Consider the following 16,127-nt stretch of genomic DNA (forward strand, 5'->3'; position numbering starts at 1 on the left):
ATACTTGACTGAGTAAAGACTGTTTGTGTTTTCCTAAGCAGACACAAGAATAGAACTGGCTATACATAGAAGCAAAATGCATTGCTGCAAATAAACATGGGCCAATCAGACACCTCCCTGATGGCATTGCATGATGGATAAGTCTCTTCCCTGTATCTCACAGCATCGAGAACACCATTAATCCTGACCAAATCTCCAACAGCATTTTCAGAAATGTAGCTTCACCATTGCCTGCAGACATTCATTATTTTACCACTTTCTGACCCTTCAGCAAATAATCTGCCTTCTGCTACAGCCAAAATGTTAAATTATCAGTGACTCACCAGAGCTTGTGACGCCATTTTTCTGAACCACAGTTGCTAAGTTTAATATCAGTGGTATGGCTTTTGGGCTGAAGTTATTACATGCATCTGTAATTGGATAATTACATTTATATGCATGTTTAAAGGTCCTAATAATGTATAAATCTCATGGTTTACATTAAACTTTTTTCCATCAAGATATAATAGTTTTTATGGGGTACGTCTATTCATTCTCCTGTAGGATCCCAACAGAACCCATCAAGAAGAAGAATACTGGAAACATGAATAACTATATAGTCCCTACGTGGGAATGAACATAAACTCATTTATTTATTTTAGAAATATTATAATGATTATGATTATTATAATTTTTCCATAATTTCCATTTAGCTTTTTGAGTCATAGTGGTACCATATAAAGTCACTTGGCTTGTTTTCTCCACTCCATCAGGGTTAAAACATTCAGTTTTTTTCCCCCAAGGAACAAAACTTTCACATGATTATTTTGGGTAAGGCAAGCAGTGACCCCAGATTGCTTTCTTCCTTTCGGAGGTGCGGTCTCCAGATGGTCATAAGCAGGCAGACTCCAGCCTACACACACACACACACACACACAACTTTCACACACAGCTAAACTTTTAAGTTCTGTTGTTCACAGACTGTCCAGCCATTAGCCTTTCCAAATCCGATTTATTTCAACAACAAGTATTTTCCAACTAAATCTACACACTTCGAAGGAACGCAGAGTGTTGGATTTGCTTGTTTTTTAGAAATGTCACTTACCATAAGAGGATGCAGCTGTTTTTCCAGACCAGCGTCTCTTAAGGAGAGCATCTAGAAGAAGCTGACAAGGAGTTGAGAGAGCATGTAGATTGTTTTTTTGTTTAAATAATTTTTTCAATGCATTGCTGCTGTCCTGCTGAGGATGTCTATCATGTTTGGGAAAGCAAGAACATGCAACATTGTTCCTGAACATGAACCTGCGGAGTGCAATATTGTGGTCTTGGGAGCAGTGGGCTCAGGCAAATCAGGTATGGCATTCAGGACTAGTGTAAATTCCTTTTTAAGACTGTGTTTGTAATAATATAGTCAACTAAGTGTAGGTTTAAATGGATATCTGATTCATTAATCTTTTACATGTTTACATATTTTATAAACTTTCTGTAAAAAGAGTCCAGCTAATGCAAGTAGACTATTACAAATTCAAATCTTTTCCTAAAATAGCCAGAAGCTTCATTTGTTCTAGTGGACCTATCAGAATTCCCAGCTGAAATGTTATACTACATAAGTATGTTTTCCTGGACACTGGCTTTCCCATGGCCCCTGAGGTAACTTATATAAGCGGTAGCAATTTACTACTTGTAGTCACAGGATGTTTGTGTTCTTCCTCTTTGCAGCTCTCACTGTGAAGTTCCTCACGAAGCGTTTTATTAGTGAATACGACCCGAACCTCGGTGAGCTGCACTGGTTTTACTTTTACCTTAAACCCATAGAGTAGACTAAACATTTCCAGACTTTTCTCCCTTTATTTTTGTTCTTTGATCGTTTATGACTTCAGAGATAAATTGGGCTGTTGAATCAAGAACAATTGGCTTAGCGTAATTCAGAGAATTTGGGATGTGAAGTAAAATATCCAATACTTCAAAGCTCATATAACCTTTTAAAATGAAGTAATAAGCTTACGTTCCAATAAATCATTCTGTCATCTTGCCTAAACTGTAGCCTGTTAAATCGTCAGTCAGATGGTAACCAGATGGACAGCTGAGACTAAATCTTTTCTTTGATTCTAAAAGAGAATCTTTGAGGCATTACATAAATTGTGTAGTGAAAATGCTAAATAAAGCAAGTGCACCAGGTTTAATAAGTACACCAATGACAAATAAATAAATAAATAAGTAAGCTTTTTGACATTACCTTTGTAGAGGATACTTATTCTTCAGAGGAAATGGTGGACCAGCAACCAGTTCTGGTCAAAGTGATGGACACAGCAGACCAGGTAACACTTTATAGTATTATTTATTCAAGTTTATCTCAATTGTTGCTAAAGGATACACATATATACACATATATTCTTAACACTAAAGGGATTAAAAAGATCTCTAGTACGCTTAACATGGAATAAAAATTATGCATAATACAGATCAATATAACGATAGTATACCAATATGGTACTTTATTCTAAAGTGCTTTTTCTCATTTTTTAAGTTTTTGTTGTACTTTATAGTCTTTGTAGTGTAACAGAAGCTCCAAAAACCTTGATTTGTAGCCTACTATTTTGCTTTCTTTTTCCCCAGGATGGACCAGTAAACTGTGAACGCTACTTAGCCTGGGCCAGTGCATTTCTCATCGTCTACAGCATCGACAACAGACTCAGTTTCGAAGTGTGTCAGCAGTACATAGAGGCTGTGACACTGTACACCAAAGGCCTGCAGCCTGAGGCTCCCATCATTTTAGTGGGCAACAAAGTGGACATGGAGAGATACAGGTTCATCTTAACTCTTTTCTTGCATTTCAAATAAGTCAGTTTAGCAAGTTCGGAACAATGTTCAGAAAGCTTGGTTATCTGTGCTTCAGTTTGGAGAAACACTTTGATCAGATTTAATATACAATTTAAATCCTGATTGTCTTAAATAAATGTCTAAAATTGTGTAAGCTGAAGTATACATTAAATGTAGAAATAATGTAGTTAAGGATAAGATTCACAAAAGTAATAGACATCCGGCTCAAATCATACAAATTAGTGCCTGCCTCTCCATGGAGTAGTGAAAAAAATAACAAAACATTTCTAACAGTGTTAATCTTGATCTCGGTCAGTAGCATTAAAATACCTGCTAATGCATATAGCTTGCTGTCAGAATATAAAGACCTTTAATAAATACCAAATGCATGTAGTTACAGTGAATTATAGGGATATTTATTGGGCGCCATAATTTTTGGCTTTGTTATGATATTCAATCCTTGATCAACTTATTCACGGTGTGTGACATTTGCAAATGTATGGTTATGAATTTACAAAGTATATAGGGGCAAGTGCAAATGATCTGGTGTTTGAGAATGTAGAATGGTGGGACCACTGTCTTGGTTGACCAACACTATCTGGAACAATTACATTTTGGAGGAGCATTAAGATGTACATAGAATTTAAAAACAATCAATATACATGAGGAAACAATATTTAGAAATAGCTGTAACCAATCAGGAAACAGCAAGTGGAAGCTGAGCAGTTTTATGTTTTGTACACGTGACTATGAGAAAGCTGGATTTAATAAAAGTGTCTGCCAAATGGTTAAAACTTATTGGCAGTCTTTGCTTTCTTCCCTCAAAAGCAGACAGCGTGTATGGTATTCAAATCAAATCAGGCATCCAACAGCTGGGTTTTATTACAGTAAATGTGCACTGCTAATTATTTATACAAGAGGATAAGTGGTCGTTTATGCAAAGCTTTTTAAAGAAAGCTGCATTTTATGGAGTGTGGTGTGAAAGCAAATTGAATCTTTCATTTTTTGTGTGGTTGATATTCCATCACGGTCTTTCTAAAGACACCAAAGGGTAGAACTGTAGACATGTTTGGTCTGTTGTGTGCTTGCACTGGAGCTACACGATTAATGAGATGATGGTGATAAGTAATGGAAATCTGTTTCCCCAAAAATATTTCCCATAGATACCAGACCACACATTTGCTCCAAAACACTTAAGTCACAAGGGTCTAATGAGAACACATGCAGAATCCCTGAACCACATATCATTACTTTATAAAGTTATGTTGTTATTTCAACATAATATCCCAGTATTTCTGCATAATATGCTGTCATTTCAATTGTATTTGTCTAACATGCATTTCAACTTAATAACTCCTTATTTCAAATTATTACCCCAACACAGTGCAATTAAGTCCTGATAGCATATTATTGAGTGGAAATAATGAAATTTCAACAGAAAATATTTTACAGCTTGTGTTAGCGCAGGGAAACCATACTGTAAAATGTGCAAGATAAGGGGCGCTGCAGGACTAGGGTTAGGAATCTGCACTGTAAAGTATGCAGAAACAGATTGTAAAATTAATTGGGTTGTTCCTATAACTTCTTCACCCAGAATTCAAGTTTGTGGATGAATGATCTATTTCTAATGGTTTACTCTCATTAGCAGTGGTGCTGATTTTGACCTTCATTTCTGTCTCTATCTCAGACAAGTGGACAAGGCGGATGGTGCGACCCTAGCTGCCCGTTTCGGCTGTCTGTTTTTTGAGGTGTCTGCTTGCCTGGACTTTGTGTCTGTACAAAACGTCTTTCATGAAGCAGTCCGGGAGGTGAGGCGTGAGGCAGAGAGGAGTCTTTCACTCCGGTCTCTTTACATCAGTGAGGACAAAGCAGCAATCAGCCTTGCCTCTGCCTCGCTCCTGACACCATGCTTCAAGGAGCTGCCCACTCCGGCTACAGCCAAGCTGGTGACTGTGAAGTCTTCAAAGGCCCAGATTAAGCGCAGAGCACCCACCCTCACCCTCCTTAAAGGCTTCAAGATCTTTTGACTCAACACTGCCTCCTTATGTTGCTGGGAGATACAGTCAGACTGGAAGGTACCTTTTGGACTTCGGCCTGCTGATAAGGTGCCATGTATAACTTAGGAGCACAAACCTTTCGGTCACATGTAGAGTGAGACTATGAAATCAATATTATTGAACTACACTCGTGTCATTTCTAAAAAAAATTGGTTTGTTTATCTGTTTACTCTTTATACACGGTATGATGATTGTATTAGTTTAGTAACACTGCTTTTTATCAGCACATACTACATACTTTAGAGTGAGAAAGAACTTACATGTGCTAAATGCAATCTTTTAAATAATAAAAAAAAAAACAATGATACAATCAAAGTGCTTGAAATAAAAAAAAAAAACAAATGCAGGATATTGCATGCGTGTTAGGTCAGATTTAATGATCGTTTAAATACCAACCAGGACATGTTTATGATAGACACACCCCCTGCCAATTAAATAAATTTGCATTTAAACTTTATATTATGATCAGTATAATGTCCTACAATTCTTTTTTCTACAGTTAAGAGAAGTCAAGGAAGTGACTTTGCTGTTAAACAAGGCAACCACACTCATAAATTCCATTCTAATTCTGTTTTGATTTTGAAGATGACTTAAAGTATGAAGACAATAAAAAAAGTATCTCAAAATATTTGAATATTTTATTTCAGGAGTAAATTACTGTTCATACAATATTAATATTCTGTACAGTATCTCTTAGTCTTGGTCTTCAACAGTGTTGGGTTACAAAGTAAAAAAAATTAACTTTGATTTATTTAAATCCTTTTTTTTATGTAACGAGTAATCTAACGCTTTAGGTCCGCCATTTAATTACTCACTTATTTAGTTATATTTTCAAAAATGTAATCCGTTATTCAGACAATTTATATATTCCGTGAGCCAGACAGCAGTCATTCCATTAGCATGTGTGTGTGTGAAAGTCGTCCTACAAGCCCCGTCCCAGATAACCCGCCCCCTGCTGTTATACCCCTATCTCGCGGATAAGTGAGATGCGGTTTGACTGGTGGTGAGAAGCGGTGTTAGGCACCGTGATCCGCCGCGAATGACCACCGAGGTTCTGCGAAGTTCTGCAAGGTCCTTGATCTTCCGCGAGGACCGATGCGCGGAAAGATGGAAACGTAATCACAGCGCCAAAACCCACAGTAAATCATGATGAACCGTACTTACGGCCACTGCACAATACCGCGTAGGTGAGATAGGGGTGTTAGTAGTTAACAGATTATGGGCCAAACTTTGCTGAGTGATGATGGTAGAATAATTATAAAGGTCTTGACTAAAACAACATGCATGAGGAATCACAAAGGAGTTTTCATTTTCCTGCAGCGGAAAAGTACTCTAGTTACTTTTATCGGAAAATAATGCTGTGATGTAACTGATTACTTTTTAATGACAGCAATTTTGTAATGTAATGAGGTTAATTTAAAAAGTAACGTCCCGCAACACTGGTCTTCAATACAACCAGGGGAAGAACTGCTTAAGACAGTTATCAAAAAGATGAGGATCAACACCATCCATGAGGAGAGTAAACCACAGAAGGCGCTGCATTTAAGCATATTCATGGTAAGAACCATGACTGGAAGGGGGTAGGAAAAGGTGCACAAGCAACAGGTATGACTGCAAGCCTCAACTGTTAAGTTCCTAGTATCAAGCGACTTCTAACCCAGAGACGACTTCAGGAGTGTCTTACTTGGGCCAAGGAGAAAAAGAACTGGACCATTGCTGAGTGGTTCAATGTCTTCTTATCAGAATAAAGTAAATTTTGCATTTCATTTAGAAATCAAGTTACTAGAGTAGAGACGCACTGGTCTTCCAATTAAATGGAAGACCAGTGTGAAATTTCCAAAGTTGGTAAAGATTTGGGTAGCCATGTGATTTGCATATCCAAGTCCAAAATCAATGCAGCTGTCTACAAGGAGGTTTTAGAGCAGCTTATATGGTCATCCAACTCACCTCATCTGAACCCCACAGGGAATGGGATATTGTCAGGAGAAAGATGACAAAGACTTGACTTAACATTACAGACAAGCTTAAGGCTCCTCTCAAAGCAGTCATCAAAACCCCAACTATGTATTGAGTGTATAAATGAAAAAAGAAATTGTTTAATTGATCTTAGCAAATATTCTGAGATACTGGAAGAAGGGTTTCATCTTTGCACCAGGTGAATGCACACATTTTTCTCATTACAACTTAAAGTTTAACAATCACCTGATAGTAGATACAAATGCAATAAAATTTCTGTACCTGTGAGTTGATTAAACATGACTGTTTTTAGTACCTTTGTAATTCTGTAAAATTGGCAATGCCCATTCATTTTATAGATATTATATTATGGATATTGTATTAACATGGTGTTAGAGTTGTCAGATATGACAATTAGTTATAATACTGATTATTCATGAATATAGGCTAATGGTACTGCCACCACACTATCATAAATTATTTATAGAATATAGGCAATGAGTATAGGCAAGTTCACTTTTACAGTTGTTAAAGATAATTTCTAGACAAATACCATTTTTAATTTTGGTAGTTTGGTGCTTAGACATGTTTTTACAAGATGACAGGAAGTTGTATCCCAAAATAAAACCCATTTTCTTTTTTTCCCCCACACAAACACATAACTACCACCAGTTATCGCTTATGGGTTATATATCTTTTTAGAAAAATGTGATGCAATGTTCCTACTTCAGGTGTTTCTTGCACCATAAACTATATAATTATATATATATATAATTTGAAGTTGATGAAATGGGGGATAAATAGTGGACACAGACACCAATGTAATACATGTAACCACGACTTATGCCAAACTGTACTATTCCATTCATGTCACAAAAATTTGTCAATTGGAACTTTTAAACAACACATAGTGTACTTTTATCTGTTTATAGTTACATATAATGTTCATGCCAAAAGTTTGTAAAAATCAAACAAGCAAACACAAAATACAGCTTGTTATGTTAACAAAGACATGCAAAAATTTAATCCGTCCTAAAGATATGGTGGTAAAATGTTTGACTTCTACAAAATGCTGACACTGGAGACTCCTTTCATAAACGTCTAATTATATGGAGCTTCACCATAGCAACTAGTGCATGTTTCAATTTGTTAAATACTGAAACAAGGGCCTGTATGGTGGATGCGCCACATAATCCAAGCATAATAATGTGGAGCATCCACCATCCAAGTCCCTATGACTAAGCTGTTATGATCGATACATAGCTAAATGATATCATATTAAAATTATGCAATAATATACACTTGTGAGAACTGCTTTTGTAGAAAATTAAACAGCACCTTTTGCCTATTCACATTTAAGCAGATACAGAACTAGTAGGAAACAGCAAATAGGCTTGATCTACAAATCAACTGCGAATTATTGAGTTGGGATTTAGGTCTTGTCTTATTTAAAGGCATTTATGAGCAAAACAAGCCCAAGTTAGAGCAAGTCCTTATCTGTGCAGTTCCCCTTAAACGTTGTACATGTTAATTTTTATAAAAAATGTTATGTTAGAAAATGGGAATTAGTTTTGCGATTTGATGTGTCTCTCAGTCCCACATCACTTGTCCTCCTTACCCTCCTCTTGAGAATCAGAGTAGAGTGTGGAGACATTTCCATCTTTCCATGTGACCATAATATCACCAGACTTCAACGCATCAGTCTCACTAGCTCCAACCAGTGGTGCTTTGCTGTCTAGTTGGCCATCTAGTGTTTGGCCGGTGTAGGACTTTTTGTCCTCCTTGATCTCAGTAAAGTCTTGAAGATCCTCTAGTTCCACTTTGACAGTGGCAGGAGACGCAGCCTTGTACTTGGCTATTTCTTTTCGATGTCTGCAAAAAAATAATAAAAAATTAACCATTCTTATACATGCTCAATAGATACATTTTCAGTTATTAGGACTCATGTCTAAAGTTCAACCTTTAGCAAAGCATTAACTTCTTAATGCAGTTCATTTATTGCCCTTTCAGGTATGTGAATACTGACTTGTTACCCATCATTCCCATGACACAGAGCATACAGCCCAAAAGCAGGGCCACGACAGACAAGGTCAGCATGGCAAATTTCCAAGATGTTGCTGTAAAAAGAGAACCACTTGTTAGAGTTAAACATTAACTAAAGTACAGTACTAAAGCTTAATAAATAATGGTGGATATAAGCTGGTAACTTCTGGTTAACCATGTCAGCATTATGGAAGAATTTTGTTTTCAGAAGTTTCTACTTTTCACAGTTTCTACACAGTTTTGGTGTAGATATCCGCCTCATGCTGCCTTCATTAAAAAGAAAATATTCTTTTCTGGAGACCTCTAGTGTAAATGTACTGGAAGAAACCCTCTTGCACATCCCCAAATGTAATTTAATGTTATTTCAATGCATAGAATGAATGAAGAATATTAATATAAGTTTTTTTTTTTATGTAACTGGGACAAATCATAGGCAAAGACATTTCATAACGCAATCTTTAAGCCCTATGTATCAGAGCTGTAAGTTGGAAATCTGACAGAAGGATAAAGGAATAGTAATAAAGCATGTAATTAAGCATCACTTCAAAATGGAATATGGACATGTCGTCCAATTTCAAATTATTTTACGGAGCTTATTTAGTTTAACTGTATAATTCAAATATGAAAAAATGAAGTTATAGAAAAGACTGTTGATGGGATAGCATTAGCATAAAATACGGTATAAAACACAAAATACAGTATAAAATGTAAAAAGGTTGGCTGTTAACTTAACCATATGTTTACCTTGTTTTTTAACTGCCAAGTTTTTGAAAAAGCATTTTACAGGTTAGAGTTTGTAAAAGTTCATGAGCAGCATGAACTAAGAGACAAAAGTTCAGATACCTCAATTTATAGTTCTTTTATGATGCCAGTTTTATTTTTATGTACCGTATTGCATGAGCTTTCTCTCTGGGTTACAGGTCAGAACTCGAACTGGTACGAACAGACCTTAAATATATCGACATATAGTGACAGTGTTCTTTTTAACCTCTACCAAATATTGCATAAAAATGAGAAAGTACATGCATTCCTAGGATTAAACAGCACATTTGATGTCATTTAAAAATATCTCACCCAATACCTTGCCCATGGTCAAGCTGTACTCAGCACTATGAGAGTAAAGAAGCAAAACAATCATGTCTAGTGATGCATGATGCCTATTGCCATGTCTGTTATATAGTAAACCAGCTTTGTCAGTCCCAGGGGTTAACACACCTTCACTGGCCTCACAAGAGTTGACTAAGTATCTAAATCACTCAGTTGTGCAGTGCTGCAGCTCATAACTGAAGTCTAACCTTAATCCAGATTATTTACATAGGCCTACAGTACATGTGTTTATGTATGTTACCGGTGATATATTTCATGAGAAAGGTTAGACAGATACTCACAGTCTTCAGTGCGGTAAAACCACCTGAGATACTCTCTCTCTTTCTCTGGCACGGTTGGATGCACCTCTATCTCACTATCCCTTCTGGATCCTGTTTGGACAAATCACAAATTGCTATTCTTCTCTTATCCAGCAAATAACTATTCTCATCCACCATCTTAGTATAGCGTCTGACCATTTCAGTATAAAGTATTCTAATCAATCTTTTTTTTATATTTAATCAATTTCATTTTTGCTAATTGAATAACATTACCTAATAATGTTTTGAATAGTGTTAGGCTGTTTCCTTTGCTAATGTCAGGTCGGACTAGCCCCAATTACTGAAGCTAGCAAATTCTACTTAATTCTAAATATCAGTTATTAATTAATTAGGAAACATGCCAACATATATATCATCGACATCACATGATGATGATGCATGACCACAATGACCCTTAACTTCATGCTGTCAGTCACTGCTGTGGGCAACCTACAGGCACATTACACATGCTCACATCCCTAATCATACACTATGGGCAATATCTTTGCTGATGTTATGGTCTTTTGCGGAAACTGGAGAAATCCACCCAGCAGGGGAGAACATGCAATGGCCATGCACACAAAAGAGAGGCAAGATTGGAAGCCCCAACCCTGGAGGTGCAAGGAGACATTGCTAAGCTACTCAGTCACAACTTTTGTATGTTGCTATGCTAATTCGGATTACATCTATCCTCTTATAAATACTGCATGACTTCTAAATTTACACCTAAAATGAATAATGTCACAGTTTCATATCTGGGACTCACTCAGCTTCTCCTGACAGATGTCCCCTTGATCCAGAGACTTCCACCTGTTGCCTTTTCCTTTATTGTTTAGAGCCAGGCTTCCGCTGTGCACACTTAGCTCCAGAGAATGACTCAGGCTGATGAGCCTGTGGTTCATACACTGCCACTGCAGATGATCTTCACCATCACAGTTAAGTGTCTGGATTGGGTTACTGTGGAGAGCAGACAGGCACCTTTGTGTGTGTACATTCATAAGGAACATTCGCTCTGTCCAGATCCATTGCTGGAGCTCTGAGTCCAAACTGCATCTCGTTAACTGAACTCCAGCATTTTCAAGCGAGTCCTCAAGGCACAGGCTTTCTACATCGTTGTGGATCATGAAGCTGCTTGTTCCTACATGAGAAAAAACTAATATTTTATAATATTTTATAGGTTGGGAGAAGAGTAATTAGGGTCATATTTGTGGTTAAATTCCATATATATCCATGAAGTGCATAAACACAAAAAATACATGTTAATAATTTAAAATGTGCATCAGTTCTCCTTGCTATATTGTACGTATAGTTTCTTCATCCTAAAAAATACTTCTGTAGACTTTTTGTCTTTTACACAAGTTTTCATTTCAGCAGGTGATTCTAGACAGTCTCTAATAACGCCTACAGTTTAATTTTTTTACATTTACAATTTTCACATTAACATTTTCCCATAACATTAAATTTGATGCATAACAAACATTTGGAAATCTAAAATGTGGAATTGTTGTCCTCACAGGACAGGACAAAATAAGCATCTAGAGATCAATACGAAATTTGTACAGTGCACATTGCTGAAAAGTATTCATTCATTTATTTATCTTCTATACCGCTAATCCTATACAGGGTCAGGAGGGCACGGAGTCAGAAGACCTTGGGCACAAGGTGGGGTACACCCTGGACAGGGTGCCAATCCATTGTAGGGGACACACACCACCAGTAATGGGGAGAAAGTGCAAACTCCATGCACACAGATACAAGGCAGAATTTGAACCCCTCGACCATGGAAGTGTGAGGCCACAGTGCTAACCGCTATGCCACAGTGCCTCCAAAAAGTATAAATTTCTTTTTAATTTGTAGTAAGGCTTCAGGGCATTTAGTTAAGCATAATTAAAAACAGTTCCGTGACAGATGTCGAAATTGTTAGCTATAGCTCTGACTGAGAAACTATCAGAAATAGAAATCACACACACAGACACACATTTTTATGTAATTACTTCTATAATGTGCTGTTTCCTTGCTTAGGGATATATAGAGACTACTTTACCTTGCCATATAAAGCACAATGCTATCCACACCCACAGCATTTCTGCAAGATGATCCACTGCTAGCACTACATAAGAAATCACAGTATATAATAAGTATATTATGTACAATGTAGGAAATGTTGTCATGTTGTAACTAATTTGTATTAACAAGATGCAGCATCTTCAGAATGGACGGACCTAAAGACTATGTCCTTGCTAAATGTAATTACTCTATGATTGGAGGACAAGAAGGCAAATTTGAGCTAGTTCATGTTCAGTTTGTCAGACCATGTCTATCCTGACATGAAAAACTGTTTATCACTTGACTTCTGTTTTTCACTTTACTCTTTATCCAGAAGCTGAAGCACCACGAAACATATCTATTGCTTAAACTAGTGATGTGCTTAAATCAGAATGTGTGTACATTTACACGGTTAGCCTTATAAGTTAAAAATAGACATAGTAGAAATTGATATGACCATAAATGATGAAGCATGTGCAAATATCTTGGAACACTTCTTAACAAAGACAGCCAACACAGAACAGGTATTTTAATTAAAATAGTCTTATTTGCAGTTCCTCTCAAGACAGATATGCGCAGATAACATTGTGAAACATTGAGGCCCCCAAAAAACAATAATTTGATTCTCAATTGTTAAATAAAGCTTATCAAAATCATGATAGAATGTAAGGAAATCACACACACACCTGAAAAACTCAGCTCAAGCGTCAATCTGAACAGGAACAGAACAAACACCTACACGCGCTGGATGTACTGAGGCAGACAGCTTCCAAAGATCACATGGGAGGAGATTTATCTAATTCAGTCGAACATTTTATGGTTCAATTTGTGTCCTTTACAGGTTCTTAAGAGGACAGTTTTAAAATATAATAGCAATAAGTATTCTTTTTTTTTTATATATCCATTTGGACTTTGAAATGAACTTGAACTTCTTAATGAGTTGAAAGGTTTGACTTGGCTGACTTTTTTGCAAACCTGAACCATTATATAATACATACAGTAACGGCTAATAAAAACCACACACATTTGTAAATATATTTTCATAAAAACACAAAAGTATTTAGGCTACATATGCATAAACTGTGATTATTAAAATGTATGCTATTATGATCACATAATATGTCAATTTTGTCACTTATTTTTCAGTTCATTTGGAAGGAGGAAGAAATTCTGGGCACTTTGCACTATATGAGCCACTCCGGAAATAGTTTTCTTCTAAGGGACTAGGTTCCTTGTTCTTAATAAATTTCAAGAAATATCACCTTCTTGCAGAAAACTGCCTGTTCACTAGATAAGAATTTTATCTAATTAAAAAGAAATCATAAAAATGGATAGAACATTACAGACACATATGTAGGGTACCGCTTTAAATAAATACAATAAATACACAATATCAAAAACCCAAATTTAAAATGAACATTTTGACTTTCAGCAAAGCCTTTACTTTTTATCTTCATGTTGTATAAATGTCACTGTAAGAAAATGTTCATGTTATATGCATAAGTACAAACATTTACTCTATTGTCCTTTCTTGCGCATAATATTATGTATGTTTGTCCCAGTTTGTAACATTCTGTTGTCCAAAAGAACATGGATGTTTGGTGTGTGTGTGTGTTTGGTTAGCCTTGTGGTTAGCCTTGTGTGCACACACAGTACACACTCATGATGTGCAGTGCTTTGAGCCACACCAAGTCAATGACCTCAGTGTCATTCACTCAATAATGGTGATCTTTTACAACTTTGTTTCGAAATGTTCATGATCGTATTTGCCATTTGATGTGGAATTGAATCTTTATTACCAAGAAACTGAAGCAAATAGAAAGAATTGCTGCTACAGCTTTGCTCCAAAAGACAATAATTAATTTTGAATAAATGTGTAGCTCCTTGAAAAAACTTCATATTATATACATTACATTTTCTACTATATGAACTACTTTTAAAATCTGTATTGGTGAAAAAAGTTCAAATTGAGATAAAAGATTCAATAAAAAAATAGTGTTGAAATGCAGTGGCTTTACTTTTATTACACTCGACTTTCCTAGCCTACAAACACCTTCGCAGCTGTGTTTGTTGGACAGCTTCCTTATTTAACTAACGTGATCTCTGCAGAAAGCAGCGTTAATCCTTTTCCAAATCAGTTTGGGGAAACAGTTTCATCTATGTTTATGATTGACTAAAATTTTACATTTTTATTCATTTTTGTTGTTTTCCGAAGTTCACCTGACAACAACATACACTGTATAATACTCCACATACTGTATATTCCTGTGAAACTAAATCTAAGCAGTGGGTATGAATAGACAGTTTAAAGGATAGTTGTTATTTAAAACAGACATTTTGACTGCTGATGTCTGATTAATTATGAATATGTTTTTTAAACATGAAATCTACTGTGTGAGAAAAGCATTCATAACTAGCAAGGGTTTTAGCATCAGTAGAAACTTTGAAGGACACTTATGAAAGAGATAATAATAATAATTTAATAAGATAATAATTAATATATAAAATAATTGCATATATGATTGTATTTATTTTATTTTATTTTTTACCAGAAAATTATATTTATTTTAAGCGATGAAGGGATCCGGGTACATATAGATTGTAAGTAATAAAACTGCCTTAGCTTTACAGCACATCTCCCAAAATGGGATGCAAGGGAAATAAAGATATTTTTAATCATATTTAAAATCAAATCAAGATAAATCGCCATTATGTAGTTGCTCTATGTTCTCTACACTAGATGGCAGTATTTCTTAACTACAGGACTGTTATACTGTAAAAACATCTCCTAATAAACGTAAAACTACAATGTGACTAAATAACTTCAAATAAATAGTTGTGAATCAGAAAAGAATATTAAATCTTTTTTTGTATCGCAGACTCCTAGATAAAATATTAACATTAACATAACATTACATGTTGGGAATGTGATCTATACCATCTCTATCTTAATCATTTTTAAATGTAAAAGAAAAAGACAAATCAGGTAACCGATTTGTCTGTGTTTGCAGTAGTTGGTTAGAATACCTATTTTATAGTTTGTACAGTAACAGGTCGACAGGTAGGTGTTTCCGTCTGTGTGCATGGAGTTCGCATGTTCTCTCCATGCTACCCATAGTGTGTGAATGAGAGTGTGTGCCCTGTGAAAGATTGGCACCCTGTGCAGAGTGTACTCTGCCTCGTGCCCTAGGTCTTCTGGAATAGGCTTCAGGCCCCCCACGACCTTGTACACATGATAAAGCATTATACTGTAGATAATGAGTGGGTTAGTGAAAGTGTTCATTAACAAGATTTTTTTTTATTTACATTTTTCTGTTTACCACAAATAAGCAGCAGTCCCAAATGTTTCATCAATACAGATACTTTAACAAGCCAGCAGCAATATTTCTTATAAAATAGTCTAATCACTGAACTGAAAACCTATTTAAAAGAAATGTAAACTCTTTCACCTGGGCCCATGGGTTACCTGCCAGTTTAGCCTGTGCCTGCCCTGATGATACAGCCTATGTACTGTAACAAATGAAAACAAGTCTAGACAGATGTTAATTGGACTGATGAGGGTGTATCTGCATTCTGTATCTCTGATCTGAGATGAGCAGAGCCCTTAGGCAACTAAAAACTGTGACTAAGAAAACTGCACAGTTTATTCGCTCAGTGCAAAATTTTAAGAGAGATGAATCTGGCTTTGGGTGGAGTCCCTTATACTGTTATGTGGTTCTTTGTGAGGCGATGAACTTCTTTAGATTATTCTGCAAGCAAGTATAAAAGACTTTTAGATTTATGAATATGCATATAATTTAAAGGTAGCATTCATTTAAAA

The 16,127-nt window shown here is 36.0% G+C and overlaps 2 protein-coding genes across 2 annotated transcripts; one reads left to right on the plus strand and one right to left on the minus strand.

Annotated features, from left to right (window-relative positions):
- The first annotated feature begins 860 nt into the window (after positions 1 to 860).
- On the plus strand, positions 861 to 5,198 carry rasl12 (RAS-like, family 12). Its single transcript, XM_053512487.1, has 5 exons — positions 861 to 1,332; positions 1,699 to 1,755; positions 2,224 to 2,297; positions 2,596 to 2,786; positions 4,487 to 5,198. The coding sequence occupies exons 1-5, from the start codon at positions 1,227 to 1,229 to the stop codon at positions 4,824 to 4,826; spliced, it is 768 nt and encodes a 255-aa protein (XP_053368462.1). The 5' UTR covers positions 861 to 1,226; the 3' UTR covers positions 4,827 to 5,198.
- A 2,381-nt stretch (positions 5,199 to 7,579) lies between these two features.
- On the minus strand, positions 7,580 to 13,093 carry si:cabz01068815.1 (solute carrier family 51 subunit beta). Its single transcript, XM_053512486.1, has 6 exons — positions 12,994 to 13,093; positions 12,306 to 12,371; positions 11,028 to 11,399; positions 10,244 to 10,333; positions 8,839 to 8,929; positions 7,580 to 8,684 (listed from the first exon to the last, which is right to left on the minus strand). The coding sequence occupies exons 2-6, from the start codon at positions 12,343 to 12,345 to the stop codon at positions 8,414 to 8,416; spliced, it is 864 nt and encodes a 287-aa protein (XP_053368461.1). The 5' UTR covers positions 12,346 to 12,371; positions 12,994 to 13,093; the 3' UTR covers positions 7,580 to 8,413.
- Between the last annotated feature and the right edge of the window lie 3,034 nt (positions 13,094 to 16,127).

The sequence above is a fragment of the Clarias gariepinus genome, chromosome 15 (assembly GCF_024256425.1).
Source record: "Clarias gariepinus isolate MV-2021 ecotype Netherlands chromosome 15, CGAR_prim_01v2, whole genome shotgun sequence".
Taxonomy (NCBI): domain Eukaryota; kingdom Metazoa; phylum Chordata; class Actinopteri; order Siluriformes; family Clariidae; genus Clarias; species Clarias gariepinus.